General features: G+C 36.9%; 2 protein-coding genes across 4 annotated transcripts; both read left to right on the top strand.

The window, feature by feature from the left end:
* Window positions 1–5,086: 5,086 nt before the first annotated feature.
* Window positions 5,087–13,185, top strand: LOC149546338 (uncharacterized). Of its 3 annotated transcripts, XM_089791159.1 has the most exons (8): window positions 5,087–5,936; window positions 6,055–7,180; window positions 7,311–7,640; window positions 7,916–11,339; window positions 11,417–11,869; window positions 12,044–12,440; window positions 12,707–12,798; window positions 12,895–13,185. In XM_089791159.1, exons 1-5 carry the CDS (start codon window positions 5,398–5,400, stop codon window positions 11,491–11,493), a joined length of 5,496 nt encoding a protein of 1,831 aa, XP_089647285.1. In that variant the 5' UTR covers window positions 5,087–5,397; the 3' UTR covers window positions 11,494–11,869; window positions 12,044–12,440; window positions 12,707–12,798; window positions 12,895–13,185. The 3 variants fall into 3 exon arrangements, with proteins under 3 accessions (XP_089647285.1, XP_089647283.1, XP_089647284.1); XM_089791157.1 differs by having other exon boundaries at window positions 7,916–11,869; XM_089791158.1 differs by lacking the exon at window positions 12,707–12,798 and having other exon boundaries at window positions 7,916–11,869.
* LOC149546339 (uncharacterized) lies at window positions 11,783–12,506 on the top strand. Its single transcript, XM_089791160.1, has 2 exons — window positions 11,783–11,904; window positions 12,020–12,506. The coding sequence occupies exons 1-2, from the start codon at window positions 11,824–11,826 to the stop codon at window positions 12,272–12,274; spliced, it is 336 nt and encodes a 111-aa protein (XP_089647286.1). The 5' UTR covers window positions 11,783–11,823; the 3' UTR covers window positions 12,275–12,506.
* Window positions 13,186–18,579: the final 5,394 nt, after the last annotated feature.

Genomic DNA, 18,579 nt, shown 5'->3' with positions numbered 1-18,579 from the left:
ACAAGAATCAATGGGGGCGGTGGGCGAAGCGAAGGTATTTGGTGTGTAGGTCTAGCAACTGTAGTAGTTAGAGTAGGGCCCTCTACAACTCCATGGCTCGAAGGCAAGACTAGTAGTGATGATTCTCAATATAATTGATAGGGTTGAACCACAAAGCCCTTGCCATGACCAACAAAACACACCCCACATCAATAGGGACAAGAACCCCAAAGTTAGCATCCATCCTTCACAAAAAATAACCAAAACCAAAACAAGCTCTTAAAAACTATTAGTAGTCAATTGGCCACTAAAAAAATCAAAATTGTTGTCCTTAAAAGCTAACATGAACAATCCAAATAAAAGGCGAACAAGAAAACCAGAAGAGTTGACAACTTCCATCAACTTATCTTTAAAGGACATAAAACTCCATACTAGAAACTAGGATGGGCACCTTCTCAAACTCACAGTATGGAGAAGCACTAAAGATTAGCAAATATTTCCCAAGCTCCTCGATGATTTGGAGCATCACATTTTCACTGGGTAGAGCTCTATCTTTCTCTAGATCATTCTTTATGTGTCAATTATTCTCTAGGTCCCTCCTCAAGGCTTATTAAAGATCTCTCTTTATCCTTATTTATGTTACACTACCAATCACCACAAAAGTAGTCACCAGGGGTCACCATAATGTCCTAATGTGTACTTCATAAAACATGCGACCAATACACCCTACAACCACCTTAAAGAGGTAGGAAACAAAACATCCACAACTCAAAAAATATAAGGTAAACATTAAGGGAGCCACCAAACCACCATCCCACAGACACTTGCACAACCACAAACAAAAGAACCACAACCACCAATAATACTTAATCTCAACCAAGAAAAATAACACCTTGAAGAGGGGATCCAAGTTGTTGCCAACCATTGCAATGTGATAGACTAAGAACCCCAAACCAAGAAGAAAGAACTCCATTGCCAAATCAGATAGGGCACACAAAACTTGATCACTTCCAAGGAGAGGCCTAAAAAGCTATGTAGCCACCATAAGAAACATGCAATGTAAGTTTCTTCCAAAAGCCCAACCTTCACTAGCACGGGTCGCAACAACAAAAACAAAGAAACCTCAACAAAGGACAAAGGCTCGAGCAAGTGAAGAAAATTGCGAAAGTAGAGTACATATAAAATGCATCATTTCCATGGCTCAAGAAGAGACAAATCTTCACACTATTCAGGCCTACCCTAATGAGGGCCCAATAAACTAGAATGCCACAAAACTGTCAAATAACACCTTAAGACTAGTTAGTAAACAATCACACCACACATAGACTTTGTCGTGAGAGCAAGAGCCTCTAACAAGACAAAGACATAACATTGAGCAACATTGACAACCAAAATTGGGCCTCTTCCACACAATGATCCGTCTCAAGTACACCCACCTGATTGAAAGGTTGTGAAGATAATAATGCAACAAAGGCACATAGAGATTTCATGTCAGCAATGTCATCTTTCACAACACGGTCTAACAAATGTTCTTTACTCCAAGAGCACCTTTCATAGTACGATTACAAATGTTTCTTACATTGATATAACCTTCCTCATCTCTGGCCATAGTTGTCTAAGCTAGTAACAAGTTAGTGTCTTTTGAAATAGTGCGTTACCAAACCTGTGGATGCCCATAATCCAAAGAATGCTCACCCATAGCAACCAAACTTTTATAGAATATTTTTGAAGGCATTGTTAACATCCAAATAGGAGGCTACAAACCTTTGAAAAATTAATATCTACCTGAAAATCATTGTGGAAAGAATAGAAAAAGGAGAAACACCATGAATAGTTATTAAACATAAATGAACAAATTTTTGAAATAACCATTAAAAAAATATTAAATGCTTTCAACGAAGGTCATGTAGCCAATTAACTACACTAAAACATATGCTATTGCCATGACTGAAAAATGTAACCAAAACTAACTATTTATCAACTATAGCCAAAGAAATTCATTATTAGTAAACAAATACAATGAGTTAGTGAGAAGACAAGACTAGATAGTATATCACCCATTGTAATAAAATAGAAAGAGTTTGTAAAAAAGAAGAAGTTATTGTGTGTGTGAAACAAAAATAACTTAAGAGGTATGTGAAAAATTAATTTAGCAAGTACACTTTATTAAAAAGGAAAATATTTTGAAAGAAATGTTTTGACTATTTCACAAAACAATTATCGAGTTGGATGGGCAATATGATTATTGCGAACTGAATAATGCTGAAAAAATCCTTTGAAAAATTATTATGGGCGATGCCGTATATGTTGAGGAAGATTGATGATAATAATGAAATAAAATGTAACATTGTGTGTGACAAACCAAGTTCTTTGAATCATAATCTAATATAAATAATGGAGCTCAAGATTTATTTATCAAAGTATTCTAAAAGTTTCAAAAAACCATTGCATAGTACATTGCATGAAATACCAGTATTCTAGCTATTGTAAGGGCTAATTGTTTCCAAACTGTGAGGCAAGATTTAGAGAAAGCGTGACAGAGGGACAAGGAGGAATATCAAATATAGTTATAAGAGCAGGAGACAATCCTAACAATCCAAAAGCTCCCCCACCATTAATAACAAAGGTGTCAGAGTGATCAGAACTAGCGACACTATTGGCATGGATAGAATCCACAATATTATAGTTCTTCACAACTTGCAAATAAATATGCAAGTCTCATCATTCCCGGTCTCACAAACTCCTCTTCTCGTGCAAAAATGCCACATTATAAGAAGATGCATTTCACAGACAACAATTTGAGCCTTAAAAATATAAATTTTTATAGACGTTTAATACTTACCTCCTTTAGTGTTTAAGTTATTTCTGAAATCCATAAAAAAATGATTGGCACTATGGAGGTATTTGGTTCTAATGGGGTTACTAAAAAAGGTTTACTCAATGTCTTTCATGGACTCTACAGAGATTTTTCTACATTATGTTAGAACACTTAGATTATACGGCTACACAAAACTTATTTGTTTAGAGACATGTATCTAACTTTGTTGAAAAAAATCAATTTTCTATACCCTGATAGAGAGTTTCAAATGAGCTCTGTTTCATAATATTGTATGAGAACTGAAAAAATCTTTTTTGCCTTTGAAAAGATCTTCTCCATTATTTAAATGCTTCCCTAGACTGCCAATTTGGCTAGCAAGATCATCTATTTTTGCATCTTCCATACTCAAATATTTTCTAAAGAACTCTCAACCTTTGCATCATTTCTTTCGATAACTTCTTCAATTTATTTCTTAATCAGAAGGCCTTTATGATGACTAGGTGGAAAGATGAACTGTTCAAACTAGACCTAAGAATAAGGGCTTTCATTTTTAATCAACTTTCCATCACTTTCATTCTCATCTTTGTGTCCAAATTCTTGAGGCATTTTTGTCCTAGGGCATGCAACAAAAGTTGATGTAGTATGTGGAAAAACTTCCTATATTCATGACCATGACTCTTACTTAACTCTTGCTTAATCCATCAGACCTTTTTTCTTACTAAACCATGTTTTGATCTTGTACAGAAAAGATATATGAATACACCAATTTGTCTCTCAAAATATCACATGTAACAATCAGTCTAAAAATTTGAAGGCAAAAAAGAGATTAATCAAATAGAAGAAAGAAATTATGAAATTGACTATAAGATGGGCAAAACACTAGAATATTCACTATGAAAAAAAAGCCCTATCTTTAAAAACAAATTTCTTTTAAAAAGAGATGTCAAATAATATGTACCTGGCTAAGGAGGAGCTTCACATTGAATGGTAACACAAATTGAAAGTTAGTAACTAAAAATATAAAAAATGCCTACAACATAGAAAATTATGGAAAGAAGAAGAATGAAGATGTTTGGAGTATTCCATACAATGACAAAAACTATGTACTATTAATTTCATAATGAGAGTAGACATCCTCTATTAAGCATAATGTTGAAAACCATTTTTATCCAAAGAGTACATTACATAGCACTTTGACTTGGGGTTTTCATTACTTGAAGAATATGAACTCTGTATAACTCTATTTTGATGTGTTCTTGAGAATGGAATCCCTGCAACAAATACAAACCCTTTATAAAAATATATAAGGTTGTTGAAATACAATACAAATCTAATGTTGATTTGATATGAACAAAAAAAACCCAAATAATATAAAAGACAAGAAAGCCATAAAACAAAATAAGCCATAGAATATAATGGAGAAAATGGAGAAAGACAACTTCATTGCTTTTACTTATCAAGAATTCTCTATTTTAAAGAAGAATTCTGCCACTTGACAAGAACCTACCTTTCATTTTCCCTCCAAATTGAAATCATCCTGCCAAAAATTCTAAAAACAACAATTTATATTTTTAATATTTCATTCAATTTAGAAACTAATTTTTTAAAGCAGATTTATATGTAATGCGTATAGGACCACTCCCCTTTAAATGTTCCTTAAAAACCTTACGGCACCCGCTCTATTTTTAACCAAGCGGGTGCCATGAGACCCCAGCCTAATAATGCTCGTTGGAAAATTCCTATCAAGCTTGCGCGCAGTTTCCTCTTCTCCCCGATGCCACTGATTGTCGAAAGCTCAAGAGGAACGATGAAAGCAACGTAGAGATATATTTTGTGGAAAAAATCGGCTTAGAGGAAAATCAAATCTGAAAGCCCGGAGTCGTCTATGTACGTGGAAGATAAGTAAATTGGCTTCGTCTACACTACAACAGTTTTTTAATGGAAGAAGAGCGATGCCACATAATAGACAGGCATGTGGTCGGTCACCGAAAATTAAACATGGTCAGAAGAGTCGTGTGCGTTTGGGAATTTTCATGTCACCAGTAGCGGAAAACGATTGTAGTGGGTAAGACGAATGACCATAATCTTTCGTTTCGGGAAGAAGCTTGGAATTTGGAAGTCGTGTAAACCACAATTTTATCTACTTTATCACGTAACAATTATTTTCCAATATGAAAATGCTTAGGGTTCCCAATTTTGACAGCAAATGATTTGTATTATCTATAACAGAGGGAATATTTCAGAAAGGCTAGTGGACTATATAAATTCAGGTGATTGCCTATTGCTGATACAAATTAAAGTTGAATTGAACAAAAATAAAATCTACACGGAAACCTCTATTGCAGTACTGGGAAATTAGCAGGTCTTCACAATGTGCGAGTGGCCGACAAAATCAGACTTTCCCACCCATTGTTTGTACATTTGTGTGGTGTTCCTATTTTCAACAGGACCATTTCCTTGTTCTTTCGAGGAAGGAACAAACCCTACCTGCAACATATCTCATTAAATTATTATATCTACCTAACTCTGATCTTGTGTCGCTGCTCTTCCTCCTCATCTATCATTTAGGTAACGCGTTCCGAAGACCTGAGCTGCAATCAATGGCATCATCTTCATCGTCCGCCCAACCAAGAGATGAAAATCATGCTTTCTCGGGAATTGAACCTGAGGGCATAAGGAGAAAGGTTTCTAAATCAACAACATTGTATGATGTCTTCATCAATCACAGAGGCCCCGATTCCAAATATTCCCTGGCTCTCCCGCTGTATACTTCCCTCAAGGAGTTAGGAATACGGGCTTTTCTTGATTTGGAAGAGATGGAACTTGGTCAGTCTTTTCCTTCCACCATCGAGACTGCTATCAACTCTGCGGCAGTTCACATCGCTATCTTCTCCAAGAGATATGCAGAGTCCCCTTGGTGTCTGGCGGAGCTGGTTCTCATGCTACAAAGCCCAGCTAAGATTATTCCTATTTTTTATGGAGTGGAACCCTCGGCATTGCGCTACATAGAAAAAGGAATATATAGTGATGCATTCATTGGATACCAGAAGAAATCGAGGTACCTAGACAAGCTTCATAAGTGGAAGGAAGCCCTCCAATCTATTTCATTCACCACTGGTTACGAAATGAATGATTCCAAGTGAGTTTTCTTAGTTTTCTTTCTGCTCTCTTTTATTGCCTTCCTAAATAAAATATATAGGTCTTACATTTATTAGCTAAAATTTATTTCTTATGAAATTGAATTTTTGCCTTCGAAGCATCGGTGAACATAAAAGCATTCTATCCGCAGTTCAAAGGGAAGTACAGAGGATAAAGCCTTTGCATGTCGCCAAATATCCAGTAGCACTTGACAAGCTTGCACAAGATTTTGAAAGGCGATGCCTTCATAATCTTGTTCAAGATTATGAAACCCACTGTGGAATGAATAAAGAAGAGGAAGGAAAGGCTAAGATCGCCGGCATCTTCGGAATGGGCGGAGTGGGTAAAACCACTCTTTCGAAAGAGTTGTTTAATAGAAAGCGTCAACAATATGATCAAGCCTGTTTTCTATTTGATGTCCGTGAAGCTTCATCTGGAGTCAAGCTACCTTCATTACAAACGAAATTCCTCAAAGATCTTTTCGGTGAAAAAGATCTCAATTTTCAAAGCACAGAGGAAGGATTAAGTTGTATATCTAATTGTATCAAAAGAAGCAGTTCTTTGAGTCTCTTAATTGTTCTAGATGATATTGATCACCTAAAACAGTTAGATAATTTTTCAATTAAGGAGATTCTAGAAAAGCCCGGGGATAGTCTGGTAATAATTACAACCCGAGATGTAGGGATACTTATAGGCGAGGGAATTAACGTAGGTTATCATCTGAAAGGAATGGATAAAGATGATGCCAGACAGCTTTTCAGTTGGCACGCTTTCTCTCAACCTCACCCAGCTGGCGGATATGAGGAGCTTGTTGACGATTTCCTGGGCGTGTGTGGAGGCTTGCCTCTGTCTCTGCAAGTTCTGGGAAGTCATGTTCATGGACGAGATGAAAATAAGTGGAGGTCAGAGCTTCAAAAGCTTGGTAGGACAATGCATCAGGATGTTAGAACAAGCCTTAAAATAAGCTTCGATGCTTTAGACATGGAGCAAAAGCAAATCTTTATGGACATGGCGTGCTTTTTTGTTGACCAATCAAAATGTATAGCCATAAATGTGTGGAAGGCATCAGGGTGGAGCGCTGAAAATGGGCTGCAAGCACTGAAGGACAAGTGTCTGATTGAAGAAATAGAAGGCCCCGTGCCTGTATTGAGAATGCATGACCACTTGCGGGACTTGGGAAGAGAAATGGCAAATGAGCTCAGTCAACCTCGTCGCCTGTGGCGTCCACAGGATCTTAAAAATATGGTATGCCAATTTCTCCTTCAGATTTTATGTAGAGCATCAAATTAAATTGATATTTTTATGTTGATTTCTGTGAATGCATTATATTTTGATCCATTTTTCAAATCAAATTGAATCCCCTCCGTGAATGTAGGAATCAAAGAGATTTGAAAATATCATTGCTCAAACCAAAGGAAGGTGTTTCCATTCAATTTTTGACGAGTCCCTGAATTTTGAAGCTAAATTCTTTCTGGTGGAATCGGATGGCAGTACAGAAATGTCATCATGTTTGTTATTACTTCACCTTTGGTATCCATATATATATTCCAGACCGTATTCTTCGGAATTAAATCATCCAAGGCATGCGCAACATGAGAGTTTAAGAGTAGAGCCAGGAATTCCTTCTTGGATTCCGCTTCGACATATGCAGTGTTTGAGAATCAGCAATGGATATTTTAAAAGATTGTGGCCACATGATATCGAGGTATTCTATTATTCTCTATAAGTTCTCCATTAATCGTATGTATTACTATGCCATTGTATAATTCATCGTTTTAATTATTATAGGCTGTGACAATTATTATTATTTTGTTTCATTTCCGTGCTATTATAATTGTTCTATTAGATTGGCTCAAAGGAACACCAATCATATCGAAATCTACAATGCTAGATAGTTGTTATTTCTACTATTGAAAGATTGGTAGATTCCTCATTACTTATAATATGGAAATCTTAAAACAAAATTCTTTTGAGTTTCAGGCTCCCTCTGAACTGAAAACACTGGAAATTTATAGAACCTTTTTGGAAGAGTATCCAGATTTTTTAGGAATAATAACTCATGTGGAAAAGAAAGCCGAAGAAGAAGCCAGTGAGGGTAAAAAAATGTCAAAAATCAAGTCATTGATTGTGAAGACAAGTAGAAGACTTTCAGGAACCCCGCCTGTGACTTATACCAGGGATTCTTCAACTTTTAAGGCCCAATCAGATTGTGGCCAACAGTCTGCAACTGTAAAGGCCCCTTTAAGCTTGCTTGAAGATCTAGTATTCGATGAGCAAGAAAATATAAAAGGAATTGTACTAAATGGAACTTATATTCCAGGCCTTCGATCCTTGGAACTTTCTTCCATGAAAAATCTTATTAAAGTGCAACTTGCAAGAGTTGAAAAACTGAATCGTCTCATTGTTAGCAAGTGTGTATTTCTCAAAATCTTGTCAGTGACATCTGATCTTACAAAGCTTGAAGCATTGAGCATTAGCGCATGCCCTATGCTTGAGAAGCCAAATCTTGGCCATCTGAGCTGCCTCAAAAAGATAAGAATCGCAGACTGTAATATGGACAGTGTGCCAGGAATATCAAGTTTTGAGATGCTTGTAGAATTGAGTGTTAGTAGATGTCCAAAGCTTCATGAATTATGTCTCGCACATCTGAGTTGCTTGGAAAAGCTTGAAGTTAAGGACTGTGATCATTTGAAAAGTGTGATAGGACTATCTGATCTCAAAAAGCTTGTAGAAGTTAGCATTTCTTGGTGTTGGATACTTCAGCTTGATTTGCATTTGGTGGGTTTGAACAGCCTCAAGAGGATAAAACTTGATAAGTTTGTCAAAGTGAAAAGTTTTGAGCTGATCGGATGTAAAAATCTGGAAACATTGTCTGAAATATCTTTCGAATTGATTCAAGTGGTGAACATTTCTGGCTGTCCAGAGCTTAAAGATCTTGATTTTCTTGATAGTCGTAATCAAGGTTGCCTAGAGCTGATTATCATTAATGGATGTAGAGAGCTCAATCACCTCAGGTTGACAGCTTGTAGAATTTTGAAGAGGGTATCTGGTAACTTTGATCTTAATGAATTATCCATATTCAATTGTCCAATGCTTGAAGAGCTGCCATCTTTTGAGCATCTAATTTACCTTAAGAAAATTCACATTTTCCAGTGTGGGAGCCTGCAAAACATGACTGTACCAACGACTCTAAAGCATCTTGAGTTACATTCTTGCAGAGAACTCAAAAAAATGGTAGGATTTTCTGGCCTTACAAAACTTGAAGAGCTAAACATAAGAAATTGTCCCCAGCTTCAGCTTAAATTAGACCTTTCTAGCTTGAATCCCCTAAAAAGCATTACCATTGTTGAATGTTGTAATGTGTGCATCATAGCATTGCCAATTACACTCATCGAACTCAAAGTGCAGCAGTGCATGAAAGTACAATTTAAATCAGGAATAGACCATCTGACAAATCTTAGGGAACTGCATATCACTGACTGTCCAGTGATTGAAAGGATGCCAGTTGTTTGTGGTCTATGTTGCCTGGAAAGGATTACACTTGATGGATTGAGCAAGTGCAGTTATCTTCAGGTGACTGATTGTGCGATTTTGAAAGCAGTTAGGGGTAAGCTTGACTTTGGCTATCTGGCTCAGTTATGGATATCGGATTGCCCTGAGCTTGAAGAGCTGCCTTGTTTTGCACATTTAACTTGCATGGAGGAGATTCGCATATTGAGATGTAGTAAGCTGCGGAAAGTTACTTTGCCAAGAAGTTTGAAGAATCTTCAGTTGGATTCTTGTAAAGAACTGAAAAATTTACCAGAAATATCTGAACTCACAAATCTGGTAGAACTGATTATTTCTCAGTGTGGGCAGCTCGAACTTGAGCTGCATCTTGAGGCTATTGACTCTCTCCAGATAATTAAGTTTGATGGTTGCAGAAAGCTCAAATATCTTCTTTTAAAAAAATGTCAAAATTTGAAGAGCGTGTTTGTTAACTTTGATGTGGAAAGGATTTCAGTTGGTGGTTGTCACGAGCTTGAGGAGTTGCTCATATGTGATTGTCCAGGACTAGGCTTCTTAAAGCTGATAAATATTGAATCATGTGATAAGCTGCAAAACATAACACTGCCAGCAAAGGTCACCAATCTCATTGTGCAACGTTGCAGACATTTGTCAGGGATTGCAGGAATCAATGATCTTTCAAAGCTGACAGAGCTGGCCATCACCGAGTGTCCGGAGTTTGAGCTGCTATTTCTTGCCGAATTGAGCTGCCTGGAGAAAATTGTCATTAACTCCTGCGAAAAGTTGAGTACGATAATATTGCCAGTGTCAGTCGTGAAAATCATTGTGCAATGGTGCAGAAATTTGCAAATGATTGCAGGGATAGGGAATCTTTCAAAGCTTACAGAGCCATGCCTTAGTAAGCTTGAGGACTTGACTGTTCTGTTTGGTCTAAATAGTCTAGAGAGTATTAAAATTAATGGATGCCAGAAGCTTAATTGTCTAAAGTTGGCTGATTGTGGGATTTCAGAGGGATCATCATGTGACTTTGATGTAGGCCATTTGGTACAGTTGAAGATATTGAATTGTCTAGCTCTTCCAAAGCTTACAGACTTGTGCATTGTTGAGTGTGAGCAGGTTGAGGGGTTACTAGATCTTGCGGGATTGAGCTGCTTGGAGAGGATTAACATTTCCTCTTGTGATAAGCTGCACAGCATAACACTGCCAAGGAGAATTATCAGAGTCATAGTACACAGGTGCAGAGAATTGCAATGGATCACTGCAATAGGCAGTCTTCCAAAGTTTAGATATCTCTGTATTAGTGAGTGTGAAGATCTTGAGAAGTTACCAGATCTTGCCGGACTGAGCGACTTGATCGTTGACTCTTGTCAGAAGCTGAATCGTGTGGCATCACCCACGACAGTTGCAAAACTCAGCCTGCAGCGGTGCAGAAATTTGCAGACTGTGACAGCAATGGGCCTTTTGAGAAAGCTTACAAAGCTGCATATCAGTGAGTGTCCAGTGATTGAGGAGATCCCAGTTGTTTGTCATCTAAAATGTCTGAAAAGTATTATAATTGATGCTTCAGGCAAGTTTAGCTCTCTTTATGTGACTGAATGTGCAATTCTGAAAGCAGTTACGGTTAACCTTGGCATGGGCCGTCTGGCCCAAGTGTGGATATCAGATTGTCCGGAGCTTGAAGAGCTGCCCGGCTTTTCAGATTTAACTTGCTTGGTGGCGATTGGCATACTCAGATGTAGGAAGCTGCAGAAAGTTACTTTTCCAAGAACATTGAAGAATCTTCAGTTGGAAGCTTGTAACAAGCTGAAAAGTATGTCAGAAATATCCCATCTCAAGAATCTGGAAGAACTGATTATTTCTGGGTGTGGGCAGGTCGAGCTTGAGTTGCATCTTGAGGGTATGAACGCTCTCCAAAAAATTACATTTGGTTGTTCTTGGAAGATGATTGTAATTGATTCTTGTGAGAAATTGCAGAGCATATTACTGGCAACGGCACTCATCAAACTCAAAGTACACAGGTGCAGAGAATTGAGAGTGATAAAAGGAATTAGCATTGGTACAGAGCTGGAAGTGTTGTCCATTTCTGAGTGTCCTGAGCTTGAGGACTTGCCAGGTGTCGTCAGTCAGAGCCGCTTGATCAACCTCAGAGTTCATCGGTGTAGAAACTTTGTCCTTTTCTGAGTGTCCTGAGCTTGAGGACTTGCCAGGTTTCGTCAGTCGGAGCCGCTTGATCAACCTCAGAGTTTATCGGTGTAGAGAATTTTCACTTTTTGGCAGCCTGATCAGCTGATTGAAGAGCATTATCATTGAGTCTTGTGAAAGGCTGGAAAACATAGAGATGGTATCGAAGAATTGCAAGCATTGTAAGCAATCCAGATTTTATGTTGCAGCAATGCAGCAATACAAGACTGCATTCCCAAGCTGAAGGTATTCATTTGACGCGCAGTTTTCTCTTTTTGACGGTAAAGGTTTTTCAGTTCACAATGAACTATTTGTTTTACGTTAACATACATTGTGTAAATCTCTGATGTTTCAAGTGGATCTGTAAATTGATATAATATTCTTGATATAAACCAGGAGTTGTTTTCTTATTCATTTCAGCGCGTGCCGTCAAACTTTATTCAAGTAGTTGGAAGAGCAGCTGACGGAGCGGAGTCAAATTTGAAGCCTCGTTTGCTTTCAGAGGCTTATCTTCACCATCCAGACCTTTGGCCTTCACCGAGGGCTATCGTCATCATATGCGGTTTGGTCGTGGTCAATAGCTATGATCAATACCTTGAAAATTCTACGGGGAAATTTAAGTTGCCAGAAGGAGAATCGGTAAATGGGTAATTACCACTGTAGGTACCCGCGAAAATTATGGACGGCTTAACGGGCAATATCATATTCTGAGCAAGCGAGGAATAATGAAGAAATGGTGCGTGTGGAGCGTGCAAGTAGGCAAAGACTGGAGATCTCCCACGCTTTATCTACACTGAAATGAAAAAAAAAAAAAATGGTGAGTCAGATCACTCTCACATCAGTCTCCTCCAATAATCATATTTTCTTCCCCAGTTCAGGAAAACCGGATTTTTATCTTCCTTACGATTAGTTCAATGGTTTCATTTTATTAATATATTTTGCTATTTTTAAGTAAGTATTTATAAAATGTTTCCCCCCTAGCTTTTAGTTGGGATATTTTCATTGTAATAGCATAACTCATTCAAGAGCGTGGTGATAATTTGGTCGTTGTATATGAAGAACTAATGGAGTCGCTTGTATCAGGTAAAGTCTTTAGGAATAAGATATAACAAAAACAGATAAAGAAAGTAGAATCATCATGAGTTGCTTCGTACACAAGCATCATCACAATTGAGGTGGATGAGTGAGCTTGTTATGTAGTTATTAAATTTTTTCTTTTGCCAGATTTATTTGAGGAAAAAGGATTTGAAACTTCAATTTTTATTTTGCAGGTGACTTTAGTGGTGCACTAGGTAGTCTTCTCTAGTGGGATCTTTTGAGATGGGTGCATAGATATAATACTAGCACTTGCACCAAAGGAGGTGCAAGGGATACACTGATAGGTGTTTGATTTGAAAGTACAATTAAAGATTTACATAATAAAAGGAAGTTTCACCAATAACAATTAAATCTTACTTAAGATCTTGTTTTGCTTATTAAGGAGAATTTGTAAACATTTTCTTGATGAAAATTGAGGATTTTGATTAATTAGATTACTTGCTTCGAAAGAAAGCTTTTGATAATTCATTGTATTGCAAAGTTTTGTTCTAGTAATTTCTCTAATAAGCATAGAATCCAACTTCAAATAAGATCCACTTTGTATTAGTACTAAGGGATTTGAGCTTGATGAAAATATATCTTATTTCAAGGTCATTCATATCAATTTAGCACAAAATTCAAAAACCTTTTATGAATGTATTCTAAATTAAGAACTTATTGTTATAGATTCCAAACTAATTAACAAAATCATGTGAAGTTTCATAGTATCTACTGAATCATTCTTAATGTGAATACATTTTTGATGTAAAGTCTTTCAAAATCAGTTTCATATTGGTATAGAAAGACCATACTTCTCTCTTTTGAGCCTAAATTCAAAATTGTAGTTGTATTGGGTGGGACATGATCAATGCAATTGCATAGCAATTCGCTTTTGATTCATATCGTTCAATAAACTAATAACTAATGTTTAAGAGCTTATCTAGGACCTATCCAGACCATTCTTGAGAATATTCATAGATTTGGTTAGGATTGATGTCTTAAAATAAAAGTTTCACTTGTCGAAACATATGTTTGGTATGTATTTCAAGCCAAATATGATGAATTACATTGTAATAATTGATAACATGTTTCTATTTAAAAAAAACATGTAACAACTAAGTCCAAACATTTACTTAATTGCACCATTCTTATTAATACAAGAATAGGTTACAATAAGTGTGCAATCGTCCACTTCACTTATCTCAAGTCCCCGTTTTGAAATTAAACATCATCACCGTCAAGGCGAGTTCAATCTTTTAAATAGTACGATGCCCTATTTAGAGAGTAAGGAAATGGAACAAAAAGATATGTAATTAATGAATATATGTAAAGAGATAGACATGAGAGAATAAGAGTGGAAGGAATAAAGATAAAGATAGGAAACATTTTGTAGAGATAGGATACAATGGTAGAGAGCATAATAGACAATTTAAAAATAATTACCATGAAGCTTTTAAAAGAATAAATATTTACATCATTTTTATAAAATTTAAAGAAAAATATATTTTTTCACTTAAATAATATGAATTATCGATTTCTATCATAAAAGGCTATATAAATTCAAATTAAAAGGTATAATGTTGGAATGATAAGTTGTAACCCACTGCAAGAGAGAAAAGATGTGAATTGTTTGAATAATTATTGTACACACATTACTAGTTTTATTGGTTGTGTTCTTGGTTCTATAGATAATGAGAATTAAACATAAATAAAGATGGTTCCACCATGCATAACATCAAATCTAGAAATTACTTCAGTGCTTAGTGTACAAGCTCCATTAAAATAGTTTTGTGTTTCTATCTTTGAGACTTAGAAAATACTCTAGCTGCACATACTAAATTTTATTTATTTTCAATTATCTCTAAAGAAAAAAGTTTTTGGCAAAACTATACATATTTTAAATATTTTAAGAATTATTATATAATTTTAGGGCACATATATAATTTGAAGAGTGGTGAATAATGAATTAACAGATCGTCGAGCAAAAGCATTGTAGTGTTTCTAGAATTTGATCTCTTTAGAAGTAGCCTAGCAATCTGTGACAAAATCAGAACCAAACTCTTGACATATTTATGTTAGAGTAATCCCACTCATATTTCCAATCATATCATTGAATGGAGAAGGTGATGTAGGCTCATCAAAGTTGAAATTCCATACCAATTTCTAACGGATGAGTTTGCTAGCTTTTTGTTGTCGAATATCATGGATTTGCTTTGGTCAAATCTTTGATGGTTCAATATTGCACTATCACTGTCACTACTTGCCCTACTATTCTAAGGAATGGGGAATAGGTACAATGGTGATGTCAAAGCTCTATAATTTTATAAGTGGACTATAATATGACACATGATCTTTCGAGCAACTACTAGCTTATTATGACCTTCTCACCCTTAGCTATGGCTTGGGGTGTGAAGTGACAATACAGTTTCCCTAACATAGGCCATTCCAGATTTGTAAGACCCCACAAGGGACCTCTTCGCCAGCGACACTCCTCTTGTAGTACTCAACCTCACCACAAGGCCTCTAGTAGTCGCCTAGATCAGTCACTATTGGACTTTTTCCCTATGAGGATGGATACCTAATCTTTTTCGTGATGTCTCCTACTTTCATCTTCATTTGTTGTACTTGTTCTTTTATGGACACCGTTTGGTGCTTCGTTTGTCTGCTGTCTACTTGGTGTAAGCTTCCAGTCCCATAGACCCAAGTTGTGGTCTTTTGTTGGACATTAATAAAATTATCTTATCTATCTTATCCTATCTTATCTTATGGAAGGGCCCTAATATTCTAATGGAGCGCTCAACCACCTATAATGTCTATAAAGGTTTTAGCACTAAAGACTTTAGGCTCAACTTATCAAAGAAGAAAATCCAATCCCAACCTTTTCCAAGCTCCGACCCCCTCCTGGAATCCAATCAAGCAAGAAAAAGGATAGTTGGTACAAATTATCGAAGGTTGACACCTAACATGGGGCCTTGGAAATGATACATAGACCTCTTTGTTCCAACAACACCAAGATACTACCCTCCCACCTAGACAATGAATCTTCTTTATCTTGTTTATTTATGGCCCCTACTATTCTATGGGAACATAACAGGTGGGAAACCCGCCTACCTTGTGCCTGACTCACTTTTTATTCGATAAATAAGATAGAAACAATTGGTTTGATAAGCTTGAGTACCTAAAGTAAAGATATGGCAAGTTGATTCTCATTACTCATGTTAGCATTCTCACTTATGATTTCTCTAGGAGCGCAAGCACAATGAGCACCAACAAACTACATTGTTGCCCCTTCTTTGATTCATAGAATGATAGACTTCTTCAACTACCCCCACTTGCTCCCTTGCTGGTTCAAGATTAGCTACCTATTACCTAGTTCATTTTGTTTCCTCGGGTGCATGTTGACCACTATAAATGTAGGGGTGAAGAGTGGGGACATGATTATAGAATGGGCTATGTAGTATGGAGGGCAATACAACCCCCATCCCTATAGGTTGTTCATAGGAAGGAACATAATAGGTGGGAAGCTCTTACCCTAATCTAAAGGGTGCAATCTTTCCTACAAGAAATAGTGGGGGTGGTACGTGAAGGGAACATATCTAGCATGTAGGTCTAGCAATTGTAGTGGTTAGAGGAGGGCCCTCTACAACTCCATGGCTTGAAGGCAAGACTGGTAGTGATGATTCTCAATATAATTGATAGGGTTGAACCACAAAGCCCTTGCCATGACCAACAAAACACACCCCACATAAACAGGGACAAGAACCCCAAAATTAGCATCCATCCTTCGCAAAAAAAAAAACCAAGACCAAAACAAGCTCTTCAAAACTATTAGTAGTCAATTAGCCACTAAAAAAATAAAAAATGTTGTTCTTAAAAGTTACCATGAATAGTCCAAATAAAAGGCGAACAAGAAAACTAGAAGAGTTGACAACTTTCATCAACTCACCTTTAAAGGACATAAAACTCCACACTAGGCACTAGGATGGGCACCTTCTCAAACTCATAGTATGGAGAAGTACTAAAGATTAGCAAATATTTCCCAAGATCCTTGATGATTTGGAACATCACATTTTCACTGGCTAGAACTCTCTCTTTCTCTAGATCATTCTTTATGTCTCAATTATTCTCTAGGTCCCCTCTCAAGGCTTATTAAAGCTCTCTCTTTATCCTTATTTATGTCACACCACCAATCACCACAAAAGTAGCCACCAAGGGAAACCACAAGGCCCTAACATGTACTTTGTAAAACATGCGACCAATATACCCCACAACCACCTTAAAGAGGTAGGAAACAAAACATTCACAACTCGAAAAATATAAGGTAAACATCAAAGGAGCCACCAAACCATCATCTCGTAGACACCTACACAACCACAAACAAAAGGACCACCACCACCAATAATACTTAATCTCAACCAAGAAAAAGAACACGCTAAAGAGGGGATCCAAGTTGTTGTTGCCAACCACTACAATGTGACAGACCAAGAACCCCAAACCAAGAAGAAAGAATTCCATCGCCAAATCAGACAAGGCACATGAAACTTGATCACTTCCAAGGAGAGGTCTAAAAGCTATGTAGCCACCATAAGAACACATGCAATGTAAGTTTCTTCCAAAGGTCCAACCTTCACTAGCATGGGTCACAACAACAACAAAAACAACAACAAAGAAACCTCAACAAAGGACAAAGGGCCAAGCAAGTGAGGACAATTGCTAAAGTAGAGTACATATAAAATGCATCATTTCCATGGCTCAAGAAGAGACAAATATTCATACTATTCATGCCTACCTTAATGAGGGCTCAATAAACCAGATTGTCACCAAACTGTAAGATAATACCTTAAGACTAGTTAGTAAACAATCACACCACACGTAGACTTCGTCATGAGAGCAAGAGCCACTAACGAGACAAAGACATAACATTGAGCAAGACCGACAAGAAAAATTGGGCCTCTTCCATACAATGAACCATCTAAGGTACACCCACCTAATTGAAAGGTTGCAAAGATAATAATGCAACAAAGTCACATAGAGATTTCAGGCTAGCAATGCCATCTTTCACAATAGGGTCTAACAAATGTTCTTTACTCCAAGAGTAGCACCTTTATTAGTATGATTACAAATGTTTCTTATATTTATATATCCTTCCTCATCTCCGTCCATAGTTGTCCAAGCCGGTAACAAGTAAGTGTCTTTTGAAATAGGCCATTACCAAACCTGTGGATGCCCATAATCCAAATAATGCTCAACCATAGCAACCATATCACACTTGCAAACTCCCTCACAAAAGTGATCCATGCAAATATTAGTAACTAGTACACAGGTGACCAAATCTCCAATCCACCTGAACACTAGAGTATCAATAAATGAGGAAATCCTTGTGGAACTAATAAAGATATGATGAGGACATGGTTGTGCCATCTTTAAATTCAACCTAGTGAGACCAATAATGGAGCCACTAATGGAGGTAGAGAGGGCACATAGAGGAGCCTAGAACTACTCACCATAAGAATGATGACTTCCAAAAGAAGCTAACACATAATCGCTATAGTCAAAATTCATCCATAAACATTTGGATCACCATCTACAATAAAATTTGGAACACATGGAACCCAAACTCCCATGGGGGACAAAAGAGCCCCAAATCACATAACCTACTAACACATGCAAACAAAGGCACTTTTAGGGAAAATAAAGCTACCACGAGGAAACATGCACCCCTCGAAAATATTGAGATCATCATCTTCCTTAACATTCTCCTCATTTGTTCAACAACAAATTTTGAAAATCCTTAATTATTTTTATTAATTAGGTGGCTACGTGGTAAAGTATATTAATTTTACCTTTCATTTAGTGTTTTCCTATGTTACTCCAGGTTG

Source organism: Cupressus sempervirens, chromosome 7, assembly GCF_028749045.1.
Source record: "Cupressus sempervirens isolate cs-2001-9-10 chromosome 7, ASM2874904v1, whole genome shotgun sequence".
In the NCBI taxonomy this organism is placed as follows: domain Eukaryota; kingdom Viridiplantae; phylum Streptophyta; class Pinopsida; order Cupressales; family Cupressaceae; genus Cupressus; species Cupressus sempervirens.
This window is presented reverse-complemented; position numbering and strand designations above follow the sequence as displayed.

Coding starts and splice junctions, on each gene's coding strand:
- LOC149546339 (XM_089791160.1), top strand. CDS start 11,824: ATGTTGCAGCAATGCAGCAATACAAGACTGCATTCCCAAGCTGAAGGT. Junction 11,905..12,019: donor GCAGTTTTCTCTTTTTGACG/GTAAAGGTTTTT, acceptor GATATAAACCAG/GAGTTGTTTTCTTATTCATT.
- LOC149546338 (XM_089791158.1), top strand. CDS start 5,398: ATGGCATCATCTTCATCGTCCGCCCAACCAAGAGATGAAAATCATGCT. Junction 5,937..6,054: donor TACGAAATGAATGATTCCAA/GTGAGTTTTCTT, acceptor TTGCCTTCGAAG/CATCGGTGAACATAAAAGCA. Junction 7,181..7,310: donor CACAGGATCTTAAAAATATG/GTATGCCAATTT, acceptor CCGTGAATGTAG/GAATCAAAGAGATTTGAAAA.